The sequence below is a fragment of the Sinocyclocheilus anshuiensis genome, unplaced genomic scaffold, assembly GCF_001515605.1.
Source record: "Sinocyclocheilus anshuiensis isolate Anshui unplaced genomic scaffold, SAMN03320099.WGS_v1.1 scaffold653, whole genome shotgun sequence".
Classification (NCBI taxonomy): domain Eukaryota; kingdom Metazoa; phylum Chordata; class Actinopteri; order Cypriniformes; family Cyprinidae; genus Sinocyclocheilus; species Sinocyclocheilus anshuiensis.
The window spans coordinates 213,385-232,946 of record NW_015540902.1 but is presented as its reverse complement, the minus strand read 5'-3'; the positions used below and the strand labels follow the sequence as shown (position 1 = coordinate 232,946).

General features: G+C 39.6%; 4 protein-coding genes across 7 annotated transcripts in view; all 4 read left to right on the top strand.

Annotated features, from left to right (window-relative positions):
- Nucleotides 1-3,547, top strand: part of LOC107689059 (zinc finger protein 652-like) — a 17,859-nt gene extending 14,312 nt beyond the window's left edge. For all 3 annotated transcript variants that reach the window (XM_016486945.1, XM_016486944.1, XM_016486943.1), the window contains one exon: nucleotides 919-3,547. In XM_016486945.1, the coding sequence (XP_016342431.1) occupies nucleotides 919-1,454 (536 nt within the window). In that variant the 3' untranslated portion in view covers nucleotides 1,455-3,547. The remainder of the gene's footprint in view (nucleotides 1-918) is intronic.
- A 1,066-nt stretch (nucleotides 3,548-4,613) lies between these two features.
- LOC107689057 (probable phosphatase phospho1) lies at nucleotides 4,614-5,901 on the top strand. Its single transcript, XM_016486941.1, has one exon. It carries the CDS (start codon nucleotides 4,770-4,772, stop codon nucleotides 5,592-5,594), a length of 825 nt encoding a protein of 274 aa, XP_016342427.1. The 5' UTR covers nucleotides 4,614-4,769; the 3' UTR covers nucleotides 5,595-5,901.
- A 3,446-nt stretch (nucleotides 5,902-9,347) lies between these two features.
- LOC107689058 (protein NATD1) lies at nucleotides 9,348-11,966 on the top strand. The gene is made up of 3 exons (XM_016486942.1): nucleotides 9,348-9,677; nucleotides 10,614-10,732; nucleotides 10,837-11,966. The coding sequence occupies exons 1-3, from the start codon at nucleotides 9,470-9,472 to the stop codon at nucleotides 10,951-10,953; spliced, it is 444 nt and encodes a 147-aa protein (XP_016342428.1). The 5' UTR covers nucleotides 9,348-9,469; the 3' UTR covers nucleotides 10,954-11,966.
- Nucleotides 11,967-14,180: 2,214 nt separating this feature from the next.
- Nucleotides 14,181-17,770, top strand: LOC107689056 (transmembrane protein 11, mitochondrial-like). Of its 2 annotated transcripts, none has more exons than XM_016486940.1 (2): nucleotides 14,181-14,332; nucleotides 16,644-17,770. In XM_016486940.1, exon 2 carries the CDS (start codon nucleotides 16,651-16,653, stop codon nucleotides 17,158-17,160), a length of 510 nt encoding a protein of 169 aa, XP_016342426.1. In that variant the 5' UTR covers nucleotides 14,181-14,332; nucleotides 16,644-16,650; the 3' UTR covers nucleotides 17,161-17,770. The 2 variants fall into 2 exon arrangements, with proteins under 2 accessions (XP_016342426.1, XP_016342425.1); XM_016486939.1 differs by lacking the exon at nucleotides 14,181-14,332 and adding an exon at nucleotides 14,772-14,866.
- Nucleotides 17,771-19,562: the final 1,792 nt, after the last annotated feature.

The following is a 19,562-nucleotide window of genomic DNA, read 5'->3' as shown; positions in this document are numbered from 1 at the left end:
GGGGGGTGGTGTGGTTGAAAAAATAATATTTAAAACTTTTTAAACTGTCGAACGTGGGTAAATCATCACGTTCTGAAGCATGACGTAAGCGCATTGTGGTTTTTGACGTGTTAGCTTTGAGGTACCCATACACTTGCATTAAATGGACTCGCAGATATGGATTATTTTTCTAAAAATGTTGGTTTGTTCCACAGATGAAAGAAAGTCATATACATCTGGCATGGGGGTTGGTAAATTTATGAGAGAATTTTCATTTTTGGGTTAATTATTTCTTAACCCATTTGCATTTAGGACTACAGTAAAATTGAGGTTGGCCATAAATGTATATTCTGAAAGCTAGACCAACACAAACATATTGGAAATTTGTTGGAGCATTATTTGTTTAATATAACATCATGCACCCATTTAGCTCTACTAAATTAAAATATGGATATTGTAAATATGGTATTTTTATCAATAAAAAGCAATTGTAACATTTTCAAATGTATATTTTATGCAAAAAAATGTGTTCATAGTACAAGAGTAGAACAGTTCCGTTCAAAAAGTTACATTTTTTTTATTTAGTGTTGTTGAAAAGACTTAAAGTCTAAAGACTTGAGACTTAAAATGTAGAAAATTGTCACTCTTGTGTTCCTTAATTCAGTTAGGTTTATTGAAGAATTTTATTCTAGTAGTGTATTGGTTGTTCTGTATGTGTACGAGTCTTTCTGGTGTTTTTCTGAATCCTCCAGTTGGTTCTTCAAGTCTGCCCTTGTAGTGGACACATTTAAACTCCTGTTGTGGTTAAACACTCCCAGATGTTCTCTATAAATAACATCAGACACCACTTGTTTAAGTCCTGCTGCCCTTGTAGCTTTATTGCCAGTGAAGGAAACAAGATCTCATTTTTCTCTCTCCCATCCTTCTGCTTCTCTTCAGGTGAGAAACCATTCATCTGTGAGATCTGTGGGAAGAGTTTTACCAGTCGGCCTAATATGAAGCGGCACCGACGCACGCACACAGGGGAAAAGCCATACCCTTGCGAAATCTGCGGCCAGCGCTTCCGCTTTTCCAACATGCTCAAGGCACACCGAGAGAAGTGCTTCCGGGTCACCAGCCCGGTGACCCTTCAGCCTGCCAGCATGGCGCTTCCCATTCACCTTACTGGCCACACGCCTAGCCCAACCCAGCCCACTCAGTCGATGCCCATGGGCCCCATAATGATCAGTCCCGCCTTGGGGGTGCCCCTACCACAACGGGCGGTCCCCACGCATGGCTTCTCTCATTTGCACATGCAGACGCAGCCCTCACAACATCACCCCGCACACACTCCTGTCCATCACACAGGACACGCCCCCATGACGAGCCATGCCCCTCAGCAAATCTCAGTGCAGCCTTCTGTCCTGCCCCCTCCCCCCGCCCTGTTCAAGAGCGAGCCAATAAACCACTGCGCGCACGAGGACTCGTACCTGTGACAGGGCGCCGCTCCGCAACACCACTGAAACACACTCTCTCATACACAAACTCTCTAATGTGAAATCAGGTGCTCGCTGTAGAACAGACGAACGGCATACATCTGTCTAATTCTCACATGAATTGGGAAGCTGGAACTCAGTGAAATGCGATGAAATGTCTGTGTGTGTGATACAAAACTGATACTACAAACCCACTTGCCACTAGCACTCGTGACCAAACAGGATTGTTAGACAGCTGATCTTGAGATCTGATCTGATCTGATCTGAACACAAGCGCAAACTTCCTAAAGCATTACTCGGATTCACTTCACCTCGCTTCAAACTCTGTCACAACGATCAAATTGATGGGCCATTGGGATTTCAATGGCACAAACATGTTTCTCTCTCTCTAACTCTTTATTGACTCAGCTGCTGTTGCAAAGGTTCTACGGGTTCAATCATTCACAGGTTAAAGGTCTAGATTTCAAAAAGTGCAGTGTAACCTCTTTAGAAATGCAGGTCTTCCCAACAACAGAAAATATACCTATTCTACATAATTAATCATATACAAGTCATTACACAAAACATAGTATACAGCACTTAAGCAGTAAAAAGCAGTGTAGTCTTCATGACGTTTCTGTTGCCTGATTGTGGTTGTCAGTGGTTCTATTCAAATATTGGAGTATTTTTTTTTTTTTATAAAATAAAAACAAAATCTTACTGGGTAATGCCTGTAGCTCTCCGACGTTCAGTCGGAGGTTGAGACTGTTAAGGAAGACCAATGCTGTGATGTGTCATAGGAAGACTGCAACTAAAGGCGAAAAAAGATGATTCATGAGTTTTACTGTAAGTTCTATACAACCTAACTCACTTAACCAATATTTTTATTTGTGTAAAGTAGATAAACATGCTCTGTGAGACTTTTTAAAAGGAAATCGGATTTCTCTGTTGAATTGAGATGTGTGCTTGTGAGAGTCTGTGTGATGGGTTGGAAGATGAAGAAAGGGTTTGTTTCTAATCATGTATTCAACCGAATGTAGGTGTGTGTGTGTGCGTGTGTGTGTGTGTGTGTGTCTTTGACTGATCTTATGCCTGTGGTGCTGGTATCAAAAGCTGCTTTTTAGTTGCTCTGTCTTTTCCTGGTACATGATTCTTTGTCATGCAGATGATCGGTGTGTGAGTGAGTGTTAAAATGGTTGCTTATGTGTTAAATGGTGTGATGTTAGGAGCAGCACAGATAAAGTGATTGAAAGCCTTGAGTCAATCAGACTCGGCTGATTGATTGATTGTGAATTATTTTTGTTCTCTCTCATTAGACAAAGGCATCTGTCCTCTGCACTTTACTGCCATGTAAGAGGTTTGCGCGACTGACAGAATTGTTTATCGTGTGTCTGACATGTGAAAGATGGCTGGCTGTTGGAAAATGGGGAGAATCACATGGGATTTGGCTGGGATCCTTTGTTATATGTCAGAAAACTCTAGTTTGTCCTGTAAGAAGTTGTGTTTTGCCTTCATGCCCCGCCCTCCTCACCTGAGAAGTACTCTTATTGGTTTAGATGGTTTAGATGATTTTTTTTTAACTCGATGTGTTTTGGGCTACTTATTGTCTGATTCTCTCCATTCTCCATCAGTTGATGGAATGCACTTTCTAATAAAACCTAGCTAGATAAGAAAAATAAGCAGACCATATTAATGTTTATTCTTGTGAGGTGTTTTTAATCAAATCTCTTCTCATCCTCTCTACCCTCTCGACTTCAGCAGTGTTTTATTTTTAGCATTGTGTCTGGTACAGGAGCATCTGACCTTCATTGAGTTCTGTTTTGTATGGTTTTCCTGTTTTTGAGACTCCATGATGGACTTGCATTAATGTTGGGCCTTTTTTATATTGTTCATTTAACACTTTCTGCTAACTTTAAAGTAAAAAATGAATTAGCTACAAGCACAACTCGCTTGTCTGCATTTGTCTATGTGTACATTGTAATTGTGTTTGGGGGAGACTGAAAGCAGTATATATTAGAAGTGGGGCATTTTTAATGACTAGAAAGTGCTTGTTTCATGAGTATGACCTCAATCTCTTTATACCTTTGACCTTGTTTAGTAAAGATTAGATAAAGTTATATGCATGTTGCTTTGGTTTTAGTCTCACATTGATTTAAAAATAATGTTTTTAAGACAAGCACTTTTAAATGTGAAACAATTTTTATATAAAAAGGTTAGCTTTATAATATATAAATCAATATACTCTATTGTGTGTGTGTGTGTGTGTGTGTGTGTGTGTGTGTGTGTGTGGGGGGGTGTGTCCACAAAGATCCAATATCCTTGTCCTTGTGGGAATATTTTTTGGTCCCCATGTGGAAAACAGCTTATAAATCACACAGAATTATTTATTTTTTTTTATCTACAACATGTACAACATGTGTGTGTGTGTGTGTGTGTGTGTGTGTGTGTGTGTGTGTGTGTGTGTGTGTGGGGGGGTGTGTCCACAAAGATCCAATATCCTTGTCCTTGTGGGAATATTTTTTGGTCCCCATGTGGAAAACAGCTTATAAATCACACAGAATTATTTATTTTTTTTTATCTAAAAAAAAGTTTTGTTAGGGTAAGGGATAATAGTTTGTACAGTATAAAAACCATTACACCTATGGGATGTCCTCATAAAACATGGAAACCCAATGTGTGTGTGTGTGTGTGTGTGTACCTGTTTTTCTATTCTGTTCCCTATGTTATAGGGACCAACTATATATATATAATATGAGATTACCACTTAATACCCTAAAAAACTCAGACAATAAATCAATGCATCATATAAATTCAAATATATTAAAATCAAGAAAAACACAACTATAAGGTATATTTTAAATAAAAATATTACTACATATTAAATACATATTTATATTGTAACACTGTAAACTGTCAATTTTTGTGACAATTCAAAAGAAAATTGCATAAATAGAAAATAGGTTTAAAACCACAATGTAGTCTCAGTTAATTTATTCATTCAAGTGAATGCCAGATTTGTCAATATTTAAAATAAATATTTGACATTGTATCTGTATCTGGTGGAGAAAATGTTTTTTTTTTCTTTTTTTTTTTTTATGGAAGGAGCATGCAGGAGACTGCAATGAATTGATTTTATAAGACTTTGTAAATATTCAATATTGTTCAATATTAAGGCTAAAGTTTTATTTCACAGCTGGGTTTTTCTTCTTCTTTTTTGTCTTTTGTCTGCTTAAAGTTCTGGCATAACTGGATTGCTCTTTTCATTTGCAGTGGCGGCACAAAAAGAGCAGAAGTCGGAGAAGAAAAAGACACCTGTGCTGTTCTTCCCTCCTATCCATGATGCGGGACTCTGTCTTCAACTGCTGCGTTTCCCCACCCCATCCTCCTAGAGCAGTGGAGGAGCACCAACAACACAGAAGCAGAGCTCAAGCTCCGCCCCCTAACGACAGGCGCTTCCTTATATTCTTTGACTTTGATGAGACCCTGGTGGACGAGTGCAGCGACGACTCTATGGTTACTGTGGTGCCTGGTGGAGTCCTGCCTGGCTGGTTGAAGGACACCTACCGTTCCGGCCACTACAATGAGTACATGCAGCGTGTGCTGGCCTACCTCGCCGAAAAGGGCGTCACACCGGCAGCTATTCGAGGCACAGTGGAGAAACTCCCTCCCTGCCCAGGCATCCCCACTTTGATGCATTTCCTACTCTCCCAGCCATCAAGGGACTTTGAAGTCGTTTGTGTGTCAGACGCTAATACCGTCGTCATTGAGACGTGGCTGCAGCACCTTGGCTTCCGCCCACTCTTTCTGCGCATTTTCACCAACCCAGCTCACTTTGATGATAATGGGCAGCTGCAGCTTCGCCCTTTCCACTCCCATGAGTGCCTGCGATGCCCGGCGAACATGTGCAAGGCAGTGGTGGTGAGGCAGTACGTGGCCCAGCGCGTGCGAGAGAGGAGTGGACGACCGTACCAGAAGGTTTTGTACGTGGGCGATGGGGCCAATGACTTTTGCCCGTCACTCACACTGTCGCCGGGTGATATAGCATTCCCGCGCTGGGACTTTCCAATGCACAAACTGATCCAAGAGATGGAGGAAGCCAAACCTGGAGAGTTCAAGGCCAGTGTGGTGCCCTGGAACAGTGGAGAGTCATCAACACCCTGAGGAAGATATTAGACAGGCCCTAAATATATACATATACCTAAATGAGGCCCTAAAAATGTATAGAGCTTTCTTGAGTACATTCCAAACTCTTTTGGTTTTGCCATTTATGTATCAACTTGGTTCTGTTGGCTGAAACTGCCAGGCTGTTAAGGGTCTTTTATTAAGATGTGTTGTTGGTGTAGTTCAAATGAACCCGCTATAAACTTACATTCAAATACACAGACACATCCATACGACAATTAATACATATTGTGTGTATGATTGAGAATCTTAGACTTTCTTAAATCTGATTGCATTAACACTAACACTGGCCAGTTGGAGAGTCCCCACAAGGATAGCAAACCAGACGTGTGTGTGTGTGTGTGTGTGTGTGTGTCTGTGTCTGTGTGTGTGTGTGTGTGTGTGTGTGTGTGTAATGCAGAAATAATACATTAGTTAAGCACGTGATAGTGTCCTGAACTCTGGTGATGAAAGTGAAACAAAGGACATTTGCATTCACTGTTTTTCTTCACAATGTCACAGATTTGATATCGTCATCTGTGTAGAGTTAGGGGTACAACTGTATTGACAGATGACATTATGCTCCCGGAATAAATTAATAGTCTCATTTTCCTCTTTGTATCCTCTGCCCAACAGAGTTAATTTGAATGTAGAGTAGTTTGTATAGACTGACATAAATGCCATCAAGTATCAAGACTTTGTAGGAATGGTGATAATGACAAACCAGTTTCCTTTTCCATTCCTCCCCAAAATAGCCTTTCTTTTAACAGGCTGTCATTAGCATTTCTCTACAGAAGGAACTAAAGTAGCCTACAGGATGTTCTTATACAGTAGTGACCCTGCGTCCAAACTGCACTCACCTTAGATTAAATTATACCCACATTAAAATCCATTTAAAATTCTCAACCAGGTCATCCCATTCTGACACTCATATGGAAGTACTGAATGTACAATCAAATTTACAAAAAGGCAGGCTACATTTCGGCATTTCAACAAGTCCAGTTTTGACCGATTTGTTTACCTTTATTAAATTAATAGTGTTCTTTAGTGTTTTATTTGTAAAAGCTCTGAGTCGGATTCCATAGCTGTTAATGATCTGTAGAGTCGCGCATCGCTGAGGTTCTCAGTGGGTTTGGATACAGTGATGGATGAGAGGCGGGGCCCGTCCGATGAGCGTCACTGTGGTTCCGTGAAGCAGGATAGGACCATAAATCTCCAGCACTTTTGAGAAGCCGGGCAGACGCAGAAAGCAGCGATCGGTAGTGATGAACATTAAAACTCGACGTCCGGCTCAAGGTAGTCTGCTGTTGTTTTACTTGACAATTATTCAATTATGTTCTGTCCTGTTTGTCTGTTTATATGCTGTGGGCTTTATGGTGTCATTACCTTATAAATTGCATACTATTTTTTACACATAGTTTAAATTAATTTGCAATTTAATTATTTGCTTAACTTTAAAACAATACCTTGAACTGAAACGTAGTATTGAAACGCACGAAAATCAGGTGCTTCTATTGCATCATCTGCTGTAATGCATGTAAAGTGAAACCAAGGTCATAGAAACATGCTGCGTAACTACTTTTGATTATAAGCCATTAGAGCGAGACATAAATAATCACGCTGTCATCTCTGTTACAGTCGGCTATATCGTTTAACAGTAGGCTACATTTTGTGGACGTTCACTGCCAACGAGACCGTTCTCCCTTGATGGAAACATTTCTGAGTGAGTATAGGCTATAGTTTGGTAAATGTACATTTCTCTGTATTCTTATGTTATAGGTTAACACTAAGCAGCGGCGAGCTTAAGTTGAAAAGAGGTGAGTTGCATCATCATGAGTATAGATACAGAAGTTAAAAACTACTGCAACAAGGAGTGCTTGACATGAGACATAACAATTCCCATAACCTAACATCAGCATTCAAGACGGCGACATTCCAAGTGAATGAATCAAGAGATGATCATTAGAATGCTCTTATCACAGATATACCAGCGCGTGCGAGAGAGGAGTGGACGACCGTACCAGAAGGTTTTGTACGTGGGCGATGGGGCCAATGACTTTTGCCCGTCACTCACACTGTCGCCGGGTGATATAGCATTCCCGCGCTGGGACTTTCCAATGCACAAACTGATCCAAGAGATGGAGGAAGCCAAACCTGGAGAGTTCAAGGCCAGTGTGGTGCCCTGGAACAGTGGAGAGTCATCAACACCCTGAGGAAGATATTAGACAGGCCCTAAATATATACATATACCTAAATGAGGCCCTAAAAATGTATAGAGCTTTCTTGAGTACATTCCAAACTCTTTTGGTTTTGCCATTTATGTATCAACTTGGTTCTGTTGGCTGAAACTGCCAGGCTGTTAAGGGTCTTTTATTAAGATGTGTTGTTGGTGTAGTTCAAATGAACCCGCTATAAACTTACATTCAAATACACAGACACATCCATACGACAATTAATACATATTGTGTGTATGATTGAGAATCTTAGACTTTCTTAAATCTGATTGCATTAACACTAACACTGGCCAGTATAGTCTGTCCCTAAATGCATTATTATTGTCATTATTATTATTATTTTTGTTATCATGATTAGGATCAATTTCTGTATTGTACAGTCATTCACACACAAATCCAAATATCTTATATTATTCTTTTATAGTTTTAAAGATGCAAATCTGAGAGGTGCTATAAGTGATTATTTATGTGAAAAATTCTAAAGTGATTCACTAAAATGATCATCTTATTAATGAGAAATAACTTCCAATGGTTAGTATTTGCCATCAAAATATTGTATGTATTATATGCTATGGTTTTTATTAGTAAACATGAACCCATCCTCTGTTGAAAGGATGTGCTGTATTTTTTTAACCTGTGATTAAGTATTTGTGTTTGGTTGTGTGTTTGTTCCTTTCTCTTATGCAAAGTCTGTGAGCTTTGGATGTGAGACTATGGATCTGAGATCTCTGAACCTCACCAGCATGGATATAAAGCCATTTCCTCAACTCTGTGTCCGAGCAGGTTTTGACCCCTCACCCCAGCACCTGTCATGTGTCTTACATGGTTTTCAGGATATCTATAGACATAATGAGATTAAACTCCAGAATCAATTTACGTCATGTTGACTTGTGTAGCACTTTTCACAGTACATGTCATTTTGTATAATTGGAATCTGACTAACTGACAAACAGAAAACTTTGGCAAATATAGCTTTAACCGCTATAAAGAAAACAAATTAGATAAAAACTGGACTATTAATTATTCCAGAATTCAGCAGAATGTTTACATTAAGACATGAGGGAGATGATCACCTTTTTAATTTAATAAATTTCTATGCAAATTAAAAAGTATTATTAATAATAATGATAAGAATAATTAGCGACCTCCCCACTCCCAAATTAACTTCACCTGGCAATAATAATAATAATGTATATATATATATATATATATATTGATTAAAATAATCGATTATTTCATTTTAAATTAGCATTTATATCAAAACAATTATGCTTATTTTAGGCCCGTAACGTTAGAGTTTAAAAAAATGAATTAACTTAATACATCACCATACATTATATTATTTTGATTTTGGTTAGGGAGTACACAAGAATAGAGAAAACAAGCTTCTATTTTTTTTCTCTAAAATACCTTTGCAATATATTCTACTAGTTCATGAAATAAATACCCAACATGCCTTCGTAAAATATCGCTCATAAAAAAATCTGAACAGCAAACATTTATCTCCACCTGGCGGCCGCATTGCAAGCTCTTTTCAAAGAGACCGCGCGCATCAAAACAACGCGTCCGTCCTCATTGGTCAGCGGCGAGCACGTGCCTTCACAGCTGCTTTCCGTGGATGGCGTGTTTTCGAAGGATCAGATGTTCATCCTTACCTCGGCGAGGCATGAATGCGCCTCTCATCGTAGTCGAATCAGCCGTGGCACACTGACACACAACTGCCCCCCCCCCGACAGCAGACCCGCAGTCGTTATGGCCCAGGCTGCACAGATGAACGTCCTCGATATCGACACTCCTCTCCGAGTGGAGCACGACAAAAAAAGACGACAATTCAACATCCGACTGAACGGTCAGTAATGCGTCAGATATAACGAGATGGTGGTCGCGGGGGGAGAAGGACAAGCCACCGTGCGCTCGCCTGCAAAATCTGCCTTTTGTTTATTATATTTCGCTTCTCAACATGGTAAACGTGTTATCTAATAAAACCCATCTTAGTTATATAGCCTAGTACGCATTACCTAAATATCGTTACATGCTTTGATCCCAGTAGTTAATTGAATATGACATTAGTTGTTTTGTTGGAACGAATGGAACCATTTTTCCCCAGCATCAGCTTATTTTTTTTTAATCTTTCTGGGTTGTAGTAGCTTTTTGACAAGCGTTTAATGAGTCGGATTCGTCCGATGAATGCTGCAATTTTAGTTGTTTTGTTTTGACGTGCGGAGCCGCAGTAATTCTCGCCTGTCACTAGCCACAGTTCGTGCATTTGCTCTAACGCAAGCTTTGTTTTCTTCTCTGACTGAATCAGTTACTAAGTTGCTAGCTTACCCGCTAGCCATCCCATGCAGACTTTGTTTTAGGCTACTTCCTGTTCTATCATCTTTCTATCGGTACAAAGAAAATCCATGTCGTTACAATTGTCTTTCAGTAGAAAACCAGCAACAGCAGAGGAACAGGAACAGACTTGCGTTTATTTCTTGCGGGGTTTTACATGAAAAAAGCGTCTGTATGCGACTATTTCCCCGGAAAGCGCTCGTTTACGACGGTGAAAACGAAAAACAAAGCATAGACATGCATCCTGTTTGACTGAGCAGTTCTTCACGGTCACGAATAACTTTGTTTACTGTACGCTGACTAATATATTTGCATCTACAGTGGGTACGGAAAGTATTCAGACCCCCTTAAATTTTAATTAACTTAAATGATTTTAGCAAATGGCTGCAATATAACAGAGTGAAAAATTTAAGGGGGTCTGAATACTTTCCGTACCCACTGTATATTGAAGGTTCCCATGACAGGGCTGTTCTGCTGTATGAATATGTGGGGAAGAAGACAGTGGATCTGCAGCACACTGAGGTTCCTGAAGCTTACCGAGGACGAGAGATCGCCAAACACCTTGCCAAGGTTGTAGAAGGTTACTCAAGAACAGTGTGAACTGGTTTATACATGATGATATTACATCGTCTGTTGTTGTGCATTAAAATATAGTTTGTGGTTGTTTTTGCTAGGCTGCAATGGACTTTGTGGTGGAGGAGGACCTGAAAGCCCATTTAACATGCTGGTACATCCAGAAATACGTCAAAGAAAACCCTCACCCCCATTACTTGGAGCACATCCTCCATTGAGAGTGAGAGATGGGGACGATCTCGATTCTAATAGGATGATTTGGGATTGGGTGGGATGGATATCTTTTGGGATTCCCTAAACTGTCTGACTGGTCTTGAAACTCCACAAAAGAAAGAGATTTTTTTTTTTTTTGAGTGAATGCGATTTAAGAAGGGGAGAGATCTGAAACTACAAAACGTTTTCGTAGGAAAGATAAGAGTGTGGACTTTGAGGTGGGCTAGTTTCCCAGTAACTCAAGTGGACTTTTGAGCCAATCCAGAGAAGTGAGAGGATTATGACACCCATCATGAACTCAAAATATGAATAGTTTGATATGATCATAAGAGGTGATGTTAAATCACCATATGCCTCTCTGGCCTTACACATTCAGATTTAGTGGTGCTCACAAGAGAAATAAACACACGCACTTGTGTTCCCACATGCGCAGAACGTGCACACTCAGCCTGGCTTGAAGTTTTAGGGGCATCACAATCTAACCATACTGTCAGAAATGACTGTTTCATTCTGTGCATGTTCTAGGCTGATCTTGTGCTTTTGCATGTGTGTATCTGTGTATACTATGGCCAGTGAAGAGCTCAGACTCTGGAGACAATCGCCGGCCCATATATTCGCAGGGCTGAACCTCTCAGGATGCACACTTTATAAAAACAATAAAGCACCTCTGCATAGAGGATTCTGTTACATATGGTTGGATGTATGTGTGTGTGTATGTGTTGAATAACCGAATATGAGCATATGAATGTCAGTGTGTTACTCCCAAAATTCCCAGGGGTCTTATTAAAAGTCAGTTGATTAACTGCCTTAAGCCAGATTTAAGCAAGGTTGTTTGCAGGGTAGGCAGCACACGGAGCAGACCATCATGCCATGTTCTGTGCTGACACCATTGATGACCATTGTATTCCTGGTGATGATAAGGAAGGTTATTTTTTTCAAGTAAAAAAACTGGGCTCTGTTATGTCAATTTGTGATGTAACAGACTAAAGTTACCCGAAATTCATCTGTTTTTTCACACTTATGTACTCTTAATATTACTATTAATGATTTTGAATAAAAAAATTAAGACAAAACTTGGTTGATGAGTGTTTATGTCCATGAGTATGAGTAAATGGCATTTATTCACCATCATGTTGTTCCAAACCAATATGACATTTTTCTGTGGAGCACAAATTATTAGATAAAGATATTTTGAAGAATGTTGGGGTCCAGACAACACTGACTATTATTGCATGGTAAGCAATTGGCATATCTTCATATTGTCACAAAATAAACAAAAGTCGGGTTTAAATGACATGAGGGTGAGTAAATAATGACAATTTTCATTTTTCGGTGAACTGTCCCTTTAAATAGCTGAACAGTGAATTGTTTTACTCAATTTGCTTTTTTTTTTAGTACAGTGACTGTAATAAAATATATATTTTTAAATATGTTTTCCATGAATATTGAATGTTTTTTTTTTGTAAAATCTACATATTTTTCTAAAGGAATTTGAACACTTTTAGAGATTAGAAAAAAATGATTCCAGAAAGCTTTGTTTTTAGTTCTCTTCAGTTTCATTTAAGTATCATATAGATACGATTATAGTTTTTATTTTTATATTTTAAGTTTTAGCTATTTTGTTTTTGTCATTAAAAAAAAAAAAGTTGATCTTTTTTATTATAATTGTTGTTTTGTATTTCAGTTTTTAGATATTTTAGTACTTCAAGTTAAAATGAATGTCTTAGCAGCTGTAGGTTAGCTCAAATATTTTTTTTAATTTATATTTTATTTCAGTTAACGTTTATTTCAAGTAACGAAAATGTTTTTAGTTGACTATAATTAACATGGTTCCCTTTTTTTCAAATGCACAGATATGCACAGATAATAATAATGCACAGATATCAAATTATTGGTTTATGTGTTTATTCAATTCAATTCAAGTTTATTTGTATAGCGCTTTTCACGATACAAATCGTTGCAAAGCAACTTTACAGCAAATTAAGTTTCTACAATATTTAGTGGTAGCTTATCAGTGGTGACTGTCAGTCAATGTACATACATGGGCGTAGCTTGTGGGGGGGGCCAGGGGGGCCTGGCTCCCCCATAGCGATGTAAGAATTTTACTAAATATTTATTTATAAAGTTTTCTCTATGAAGTAAAAATGTATATAATGAAGTTAATAATACATGCAAAAGTGAATACGTAAAAGTAAATACATTTTAAATTGTTATTGTAAGTAAATGAATAAATCTAAATAAACTTAACGTCTCCCTCAATCGCATTTGCGTAAAATTGTCACGTGACGAATCTGCATTTTGGTGAATAATAGACTTAACGGTAATGCTTGCCTGTTGTGTGGAATAAAATGATGTAAGTTTAGTGTGGCAAAATAGAAGCGCAGCTGTAATTCGTGGGCAATGTATGTGGTTACCATGACAACCTCACGCACTTGCCACTGCTCTATGTGAATGTGAATATGTAGATTTACTATAGCAAAACTAAAATGTGTTTAAAAGTACGTCTGACCAAATCCACCGGTTCGGTTTGGCCCTCCCAAACTCAAACATCAAGCTACGCCTATGTGTACATATGGCAGAAATGTACAGAAAAATCAATTAAAGACGTAATCAAACAGACGATGAACACTATTAACAGCAATTATTATGATGCAATCAAACTTATAGCAAAATGTGGTAGTTCTGTATGTTGTTTCAGGGTTGGCATCATCTGAGGTCCTCTGAGGGGTTGGCATCATCTCTTCTCAGGTGTTCTGGATCCAGACTGAAGCTTGTGTAAATCCTAGTTACCACGGGATGTCAATCCCAGCAGAAACAGAGAAACAAATAGAGACATAATTAGCATAGCTGCTGTTCCAACCAAGCAAAATTTATTTGTTTAACCCAAACTAAAGAATAATAATGTGCATTTGATCAGATATACCTGCAGTACAAGATTATGAGATGCATTATTTGAATGCTTGGCCAAAGAGATGTATCTTTAATCTAGATTTAAACAGAGAGAGTGTGTCTGAACCCCGAACGTTATCAGGAAGGCTATTCCAGAGTTTGGGAGCCAAATGCGAAAAAGCTCTACCTACTTTAGTGGACTTTGCTATCCTAGGTACTACCAAAAGCCCAGAGTTTTGCGACCTTAGGGAGCGTGATGGATTGTAGCGTGGTAGAAGACAAGTTAGCGTGGTAGAAGACTAGTTACTATTTAACTAGTTTATGTTATGCAATCCATCACTATTGGGGGAGACAGAGAGCGCAAACCCTGCACGTGTTAGCGAGCACCGTGTAGTTGTTATAACACGGCTCTCACCCACCCCCCTATGCACCAGCTCCGTGGGCGCCGTACGAGGACGGGACTCACGGCATAAACGAGAACCGACCACACTATGGGTGAGTTCCTTGCTGATCGCATCCACGTTCATAACATGACCGAAACACGCTACAAAAACAGTTAAATCGTTTTGTCACACCACATTGTTTGTGCAACGCTTGCATTTGCTTTGGGAATGGTTTGTCCTACTATTAGACCCATAGTGTTGTCCTTGCTTTCGATTGGTCACCTCCGCTATTCATAAACGCAAGCCTAAATTATTTAGCCTGACGGATTAAACCATAATCAAAATCAATTACTGGTCTGTTGCACGAAATAATGTGTTTCAAATATTAAAAACAGCTGTCTTTAACAAAACAAAGCAGATATTAATATCGTTACACATTCTGTTCAGGTGGTATGGTCCCCAACTAAACTGGTTCACGGGATTTGTAGTCTCTTGGACACTTTCGAGAACTTTAAGAATTATTAAGGAGCAGAGAACTACATTACCCGTAGTGCACCGCGACGGGTTTTGCGTCAAGTCTAGTCCGTTGCATTTTCAATATGGCGTCGCTGGGAAGGAGGCGAGGTGTCCCAGTCAACAGGGAGAGGTCAGTTAGACTAAAACCTGTCATTATTTCATAATACGTGACGTGAAATTTGTAGGCTCTATGCACAATTTAAGTTAGTTTAGTATCCTTTAAATACTAGGTGTTTTGGAGTTTTGTGGATCCGCAAACACTAAAAAAATATTGTTTGAACGTGTTGTTTTGATTAGCTTACTGACTCTGGTGTCTCTCAACTGATTAGCAGTGCAGATAACAGCAAAAACGTATTTTTATGGCAGTTATATCTGAAATCGAGACATTGATCACATATCTTTTTTTTGTAGTATGTGTTACCCATATTGACACGAGAGGAACAAGTTAAAATAGCGCTTCACAGCCATGACAGCGAGTTTCAAGGAGATGTGTACAGTTAGCAGGCATTTATAGTTTTTATACTAACTTTAGTGGTTGGCGCAGATATCCTGAAAACGGGAAGAAATTGTATTTTTCCGCCAAAAATGTTGGTAGTTTAATCATGCCCTGCTTGTTAAACTGACGGTATGCGTTAAATTTATTTTAACCGTTGCAAACGGCGGACCGCTCTCACTTGTCTGTCGATTTATTTAGCAGCTCAGTATATCAAAGATAACGGCCATTTTGAAATTACAAGATTTCATTTATATTCCTGAGCAAGGGTCTTTCATTGTACAAATGAAAATTTACTGTCAGCCTTTATACTTCTATAACATCAGCTCAAAAGTTTCTTGTTTCACTGTGTGAACTCAGGCCGCAGATGCTCTGGCTGATCTAGATAACGCGAGACAGGTCGTGTCTAATAAAGACCAGAATATACGGTCGTTTTGGATTTTATACGGTCATTTTAAAATACTTTTTGCAAAATTCCGCATAAAATTACAAAAAAAAAAGCACAGAAAATGCCATCCCATCTGAAGAGATGTTGGCTGGTCTTAAAGTATCTGTAAAACCGTCTAACTGTTTTATGAACTCGGTATTACTATTTTTCCTCACAGTAAATCTCAGAATTTACATGCAACCAAATAAACACATTGATGGCTCAACTGGACTGAAAAAGCTTCATGTGAATGTCTCAGTTGATTTGATAGAGCTCAATCCAAATAACATTTCGGTTTGGAAGGGGTGGTGTAGACCTGAAATAATTAATGATCAATATGAAGAAATGAAGCATAGAATATAACTATCTGATTCAATAATACCTTAATATGTTTACATATGTCTCACAAACGTGAGCATATTTACTTGCTCTTACAAAGTGATCAGTAGAGGAGACTGAATATTTGCTAAATATTAGCTAAAAAAGCTCTTCCGACATATGCAGAAACAACAATTATACTCTCGGTAGCTCCAGTGACATTATAACGCTGGTTTTCGATGTAGACCTGAATTGATCCGATAAACAGTAAAAAAAAATAAATAAAATTCTTCAATACAACAATTTTCTCAATCACATTCAAAAATACATTGTGAGCATGTACATGCACAGTGCCATGATGCAGCGTATGCTTACATACATTTTACATCTAATGAATGTGTGAGTTTTTTTTATTTCCATCTTATGAACTGGTTAGTGGAGGAGACTGAATCTTTACTAAATATTAAAAAAAAAAAAAAATTTGTGACATTGTCACCTTGGATTTCGCTAATTCTGTACGCTCCAGCTGGGTTTTGTTTAGACTGCATGTGATGCATGTAAATGAATATGTGAATCAGATTGCAACGTTTAGGTTCATAAACAGAACTTTCAGAATCGGAAATGGGATTGGATTAATTCCGAATTCTCACTTTTTATCTTTCTCTTTAGGGGAGTGATGGCGGCCACGGAGTGTTACATCGTCCACGAGATCTACAACGGCGAGAATGCACAGGAGCAGTTTGAGTACGAGCTGGAGCAGGCTCTGGAGGCGCAGTACCGCTACATCGTAATCGAACCCACGCGCATCGGAGACGAGACGGCCCGCTGGGTGGCCGTGGGAAACTGCCTGCACAAAACCGCCGTTCTGGCAGGGGCCGTGTGCCTCCTGACGCCACTCGCCCTTCCCGCCGACTACTCCCGTTACGTGGCGCTCCCCGCTGGCACTCTGAGCCTGGCCTGCGCCACGCTCTACAGCATCTCCTGGCAGTTCGACCCCTGCTGCAAATACCAGGTGGAGTACGACAGTCAGAAGCTCTCGCGGCTGCCGCTGCACACGCTCACCTCCTCCTCGCCGGTGGTTCTGGTTCGACGGGACGACGTGCACAGAAAGAGACTGCACAACACGATAGCGTTGGCGGCCCTGGCGTACTGTGCCAAGAAGATCTATGAACTGTACGCCGTATGAGCGCTATGGCACATGCACACACACACATACAGATACTGATACAAACGTGCACACACACAAACACGCAGCAGGGAGGTGAGAAGCACTACTAAACACCCAACACTGGCAGATACACACTTACACACCAAACAAAACATATGGATGGACCGACGGAGAGAGTGATCGAAAAAAAAGGTGGCGGCGAGAGACGCGGCGCTCTCTCTGTTACGCTTTTTCAGCGTTTTGCTTTCAATCGGTTAAACATTGGACAGATTGACGGATGGATGGATGTAAGAGAGGAAGGGTGGGGGGGAGCTTATAGTTCTGAATGAATCTTCCTCTTTTCTCTGTACTTTAAAAGTGATATCACCAGTGCACTTGAGCCCCCCTTCCCTGCGCCTGTCCAGCCCCTTCCTTTGTCCCGGCGGCCCTCCCAAAACGTCACCTGCCACCCACACGGAGCTTCCGCACCCGGGCGGCGACCTGTCGGACTGAACGTGTGGTGGACAGACAGACGGATCAAGTTTTAAGAATGACCTTTGAAACCTCTCTTTTCTCCCTCTGTGTAGTTTTACCGTACCCTGCCTTTGGTGCGTCACCTTTTCATTAAACAGTAGGAGATTTAACCTCACTGGCATCTCTGACCACCTTTATTTGACCCCTCAAGGGCTCAGATTCTGTTTTACCACACAATGTGCGGTTTAGCCTTCATGCAGACCTCGCAGGTAGATTTGTTTTACAAGCCGTGGTTTGTAATGGATCAGTTTAAATCCGGTTCTTCGTATGAAGTTATGAACAGTAAATATGAAAGGTGAGCTGTAAAGGTGAACTCATCTGAAATGGATAGTTCACTTCACCCCCCAAAATTAAAATGTTGTCATTTACTCATGTTGATCTAGAGCCATATATGCTATGTTATTGGGTTTCAAAGGAAACTAGAGTTCAAATGGAAATGCGTAAATCATCATAAGTAATTTGAAGGGTAAACTTGTGGGAAAATAACTGGACAAGATAGCGCATATTTCATTCACATGGAAACCTTTTCAAATCAGCAAGATTGGAACAAAGGACTGAATGTGGGAGTAAATGGATTAGTATAAATCCAGTTCCTCTTATGAAGTAATGAAAAATGAATATGAAAGATGAGCAGTAAATGTAAACTCATCTGAAATGCATAGTTCACCCATATATTAATATTTTGCCATTTACTTGTGTTCCAGACCCATGCTGTTACTTAATTTTTATGTTTTTAATTTTTGGTTATTACTATTCTTTGAATTAGCAGAACAGTTTGCATAAGACCACACTGTGAAAGTTTTAGTCTCAAATGGTATTTTGTATGAATGGTGCCATGTTAAATAATGTTCACACTTGTTTATGTTTTTTTGACTGCACCCCAGCCTGTGGAGCTTAAATAAGTCTTCTGATATGTTTTATTTCTATACTGTAGTGTATACTATCTGAAACAGGATATTCAAAGGGAAAAAGGTAGGGTAAAGTGGGGTCAGTCTTATTTTAAGCATTTAAGTATAATTTCTGCTCACTAGAATTGCAAAATTTATGTTTTGTCAAACAGGTTTTTTTCAAACAGTCCTATTGTCTGCAGTTGGTCAACACTTTACATACAATTCACATTCAGCCCAATTCTTGTAGTTTTGACATATCAGATGGTTGGTTGGTGTTAGTTATTCTTAAAGGGGGCATAGGATGCTACATGCACTTTTACAAGTTGTTTGAACTGAAATGTGTGTTGGCAGTGTGTGTACACAACCACCCTATAATGATACAAATCCACACAGTTTTTTTTTTTATTTGTATCATGTTAAATGTTTTCCCCTTTCTCAAATCGAGCCGATCTCTGACGCCTGTCTGTGTGACATCACACAGACAGGTCCCTCCCACGATAGTTTGATTGACAGTAGCGTTTCAGCACAGACTGGACTGGTGTCTTACCTCAGACCCACCCTGAGTGAGCTGTCATCAGTCCGCCATTGTTTCACCGCCAGAGCAGATGTAGACAAGAATGACTCCTAAGCAATTGAGGTGTTGTGTTGTTGGATGTAATAATGAACATAGCAGTCGTCGTTTACTCCCGACAACTGAGCCGCTGAAGACGCAGTGGATTACATTGTTTCTGAAGGGAACGCGCCCCCGATGTACATAAATGTTTCTATGTTCGCGCGAATCATTCATGATCCAGCCTCATCTACAGAAGAAGTGAGTATAATGTTTTGTAATGAATCTTTGCAAATCGCCTTTCCTAATAATGTGCTAATTAGCAAGTTTCACGAATGCGGCTAAAGTAAACAGTCTCTGAGAGCAGATTGGAAGAGAGGGGCGGGGTCAGCAGAGCTCATTAACATTTAAAGGGAAATGCTACAAAAACGGCTTGATCTGAAAAGAGCTGTTTTTGACAGGGTAAA

Coding starts and splice junctions, on each gene's coding strand:
- LOC107689058 (XM_016486942.1), top strand. CDS start 9,470: ATGTTCATCCTTACCTCGGCGAGGCATGAATGCGCCTCTCATCGTAGT. Junction 9,678..10,613: donor ATTCAACATCCGACTGAACG/GTCAGTAATGCG, acceptor TGTATATTGAAG/GTTCCCATGACAGGGCTGTT. Junction 10,733..10,836: donor TCGCCAAACACCTTGCCAAG/GTTGTAGAAGGT, acceptor TGTTTTTGCTAG/GCTGCAATGGACTTTGTGGT.
- LOC107689057 (XM_016486941.1), top strand. CDS start 4,770: ATGATGCGGGACTCTGTCTTCAACTGCTGCGTTTCCCCACCCCATCCT.
- LOC107689056 (XM_016486939.1), top strand. CDS start 14,820: ATGGCGTCGCTGGGAAGGAGGCGAGGTGTCCCAGTCAACAGGGAGAG. Junction 14,867..16,643: donor GTCCCAGTCAACAGGGAGAG/GTCAGTTAGACT, acceptor CTTTCTCTTTAG/GGGAGTGATGGCGGCCACGG.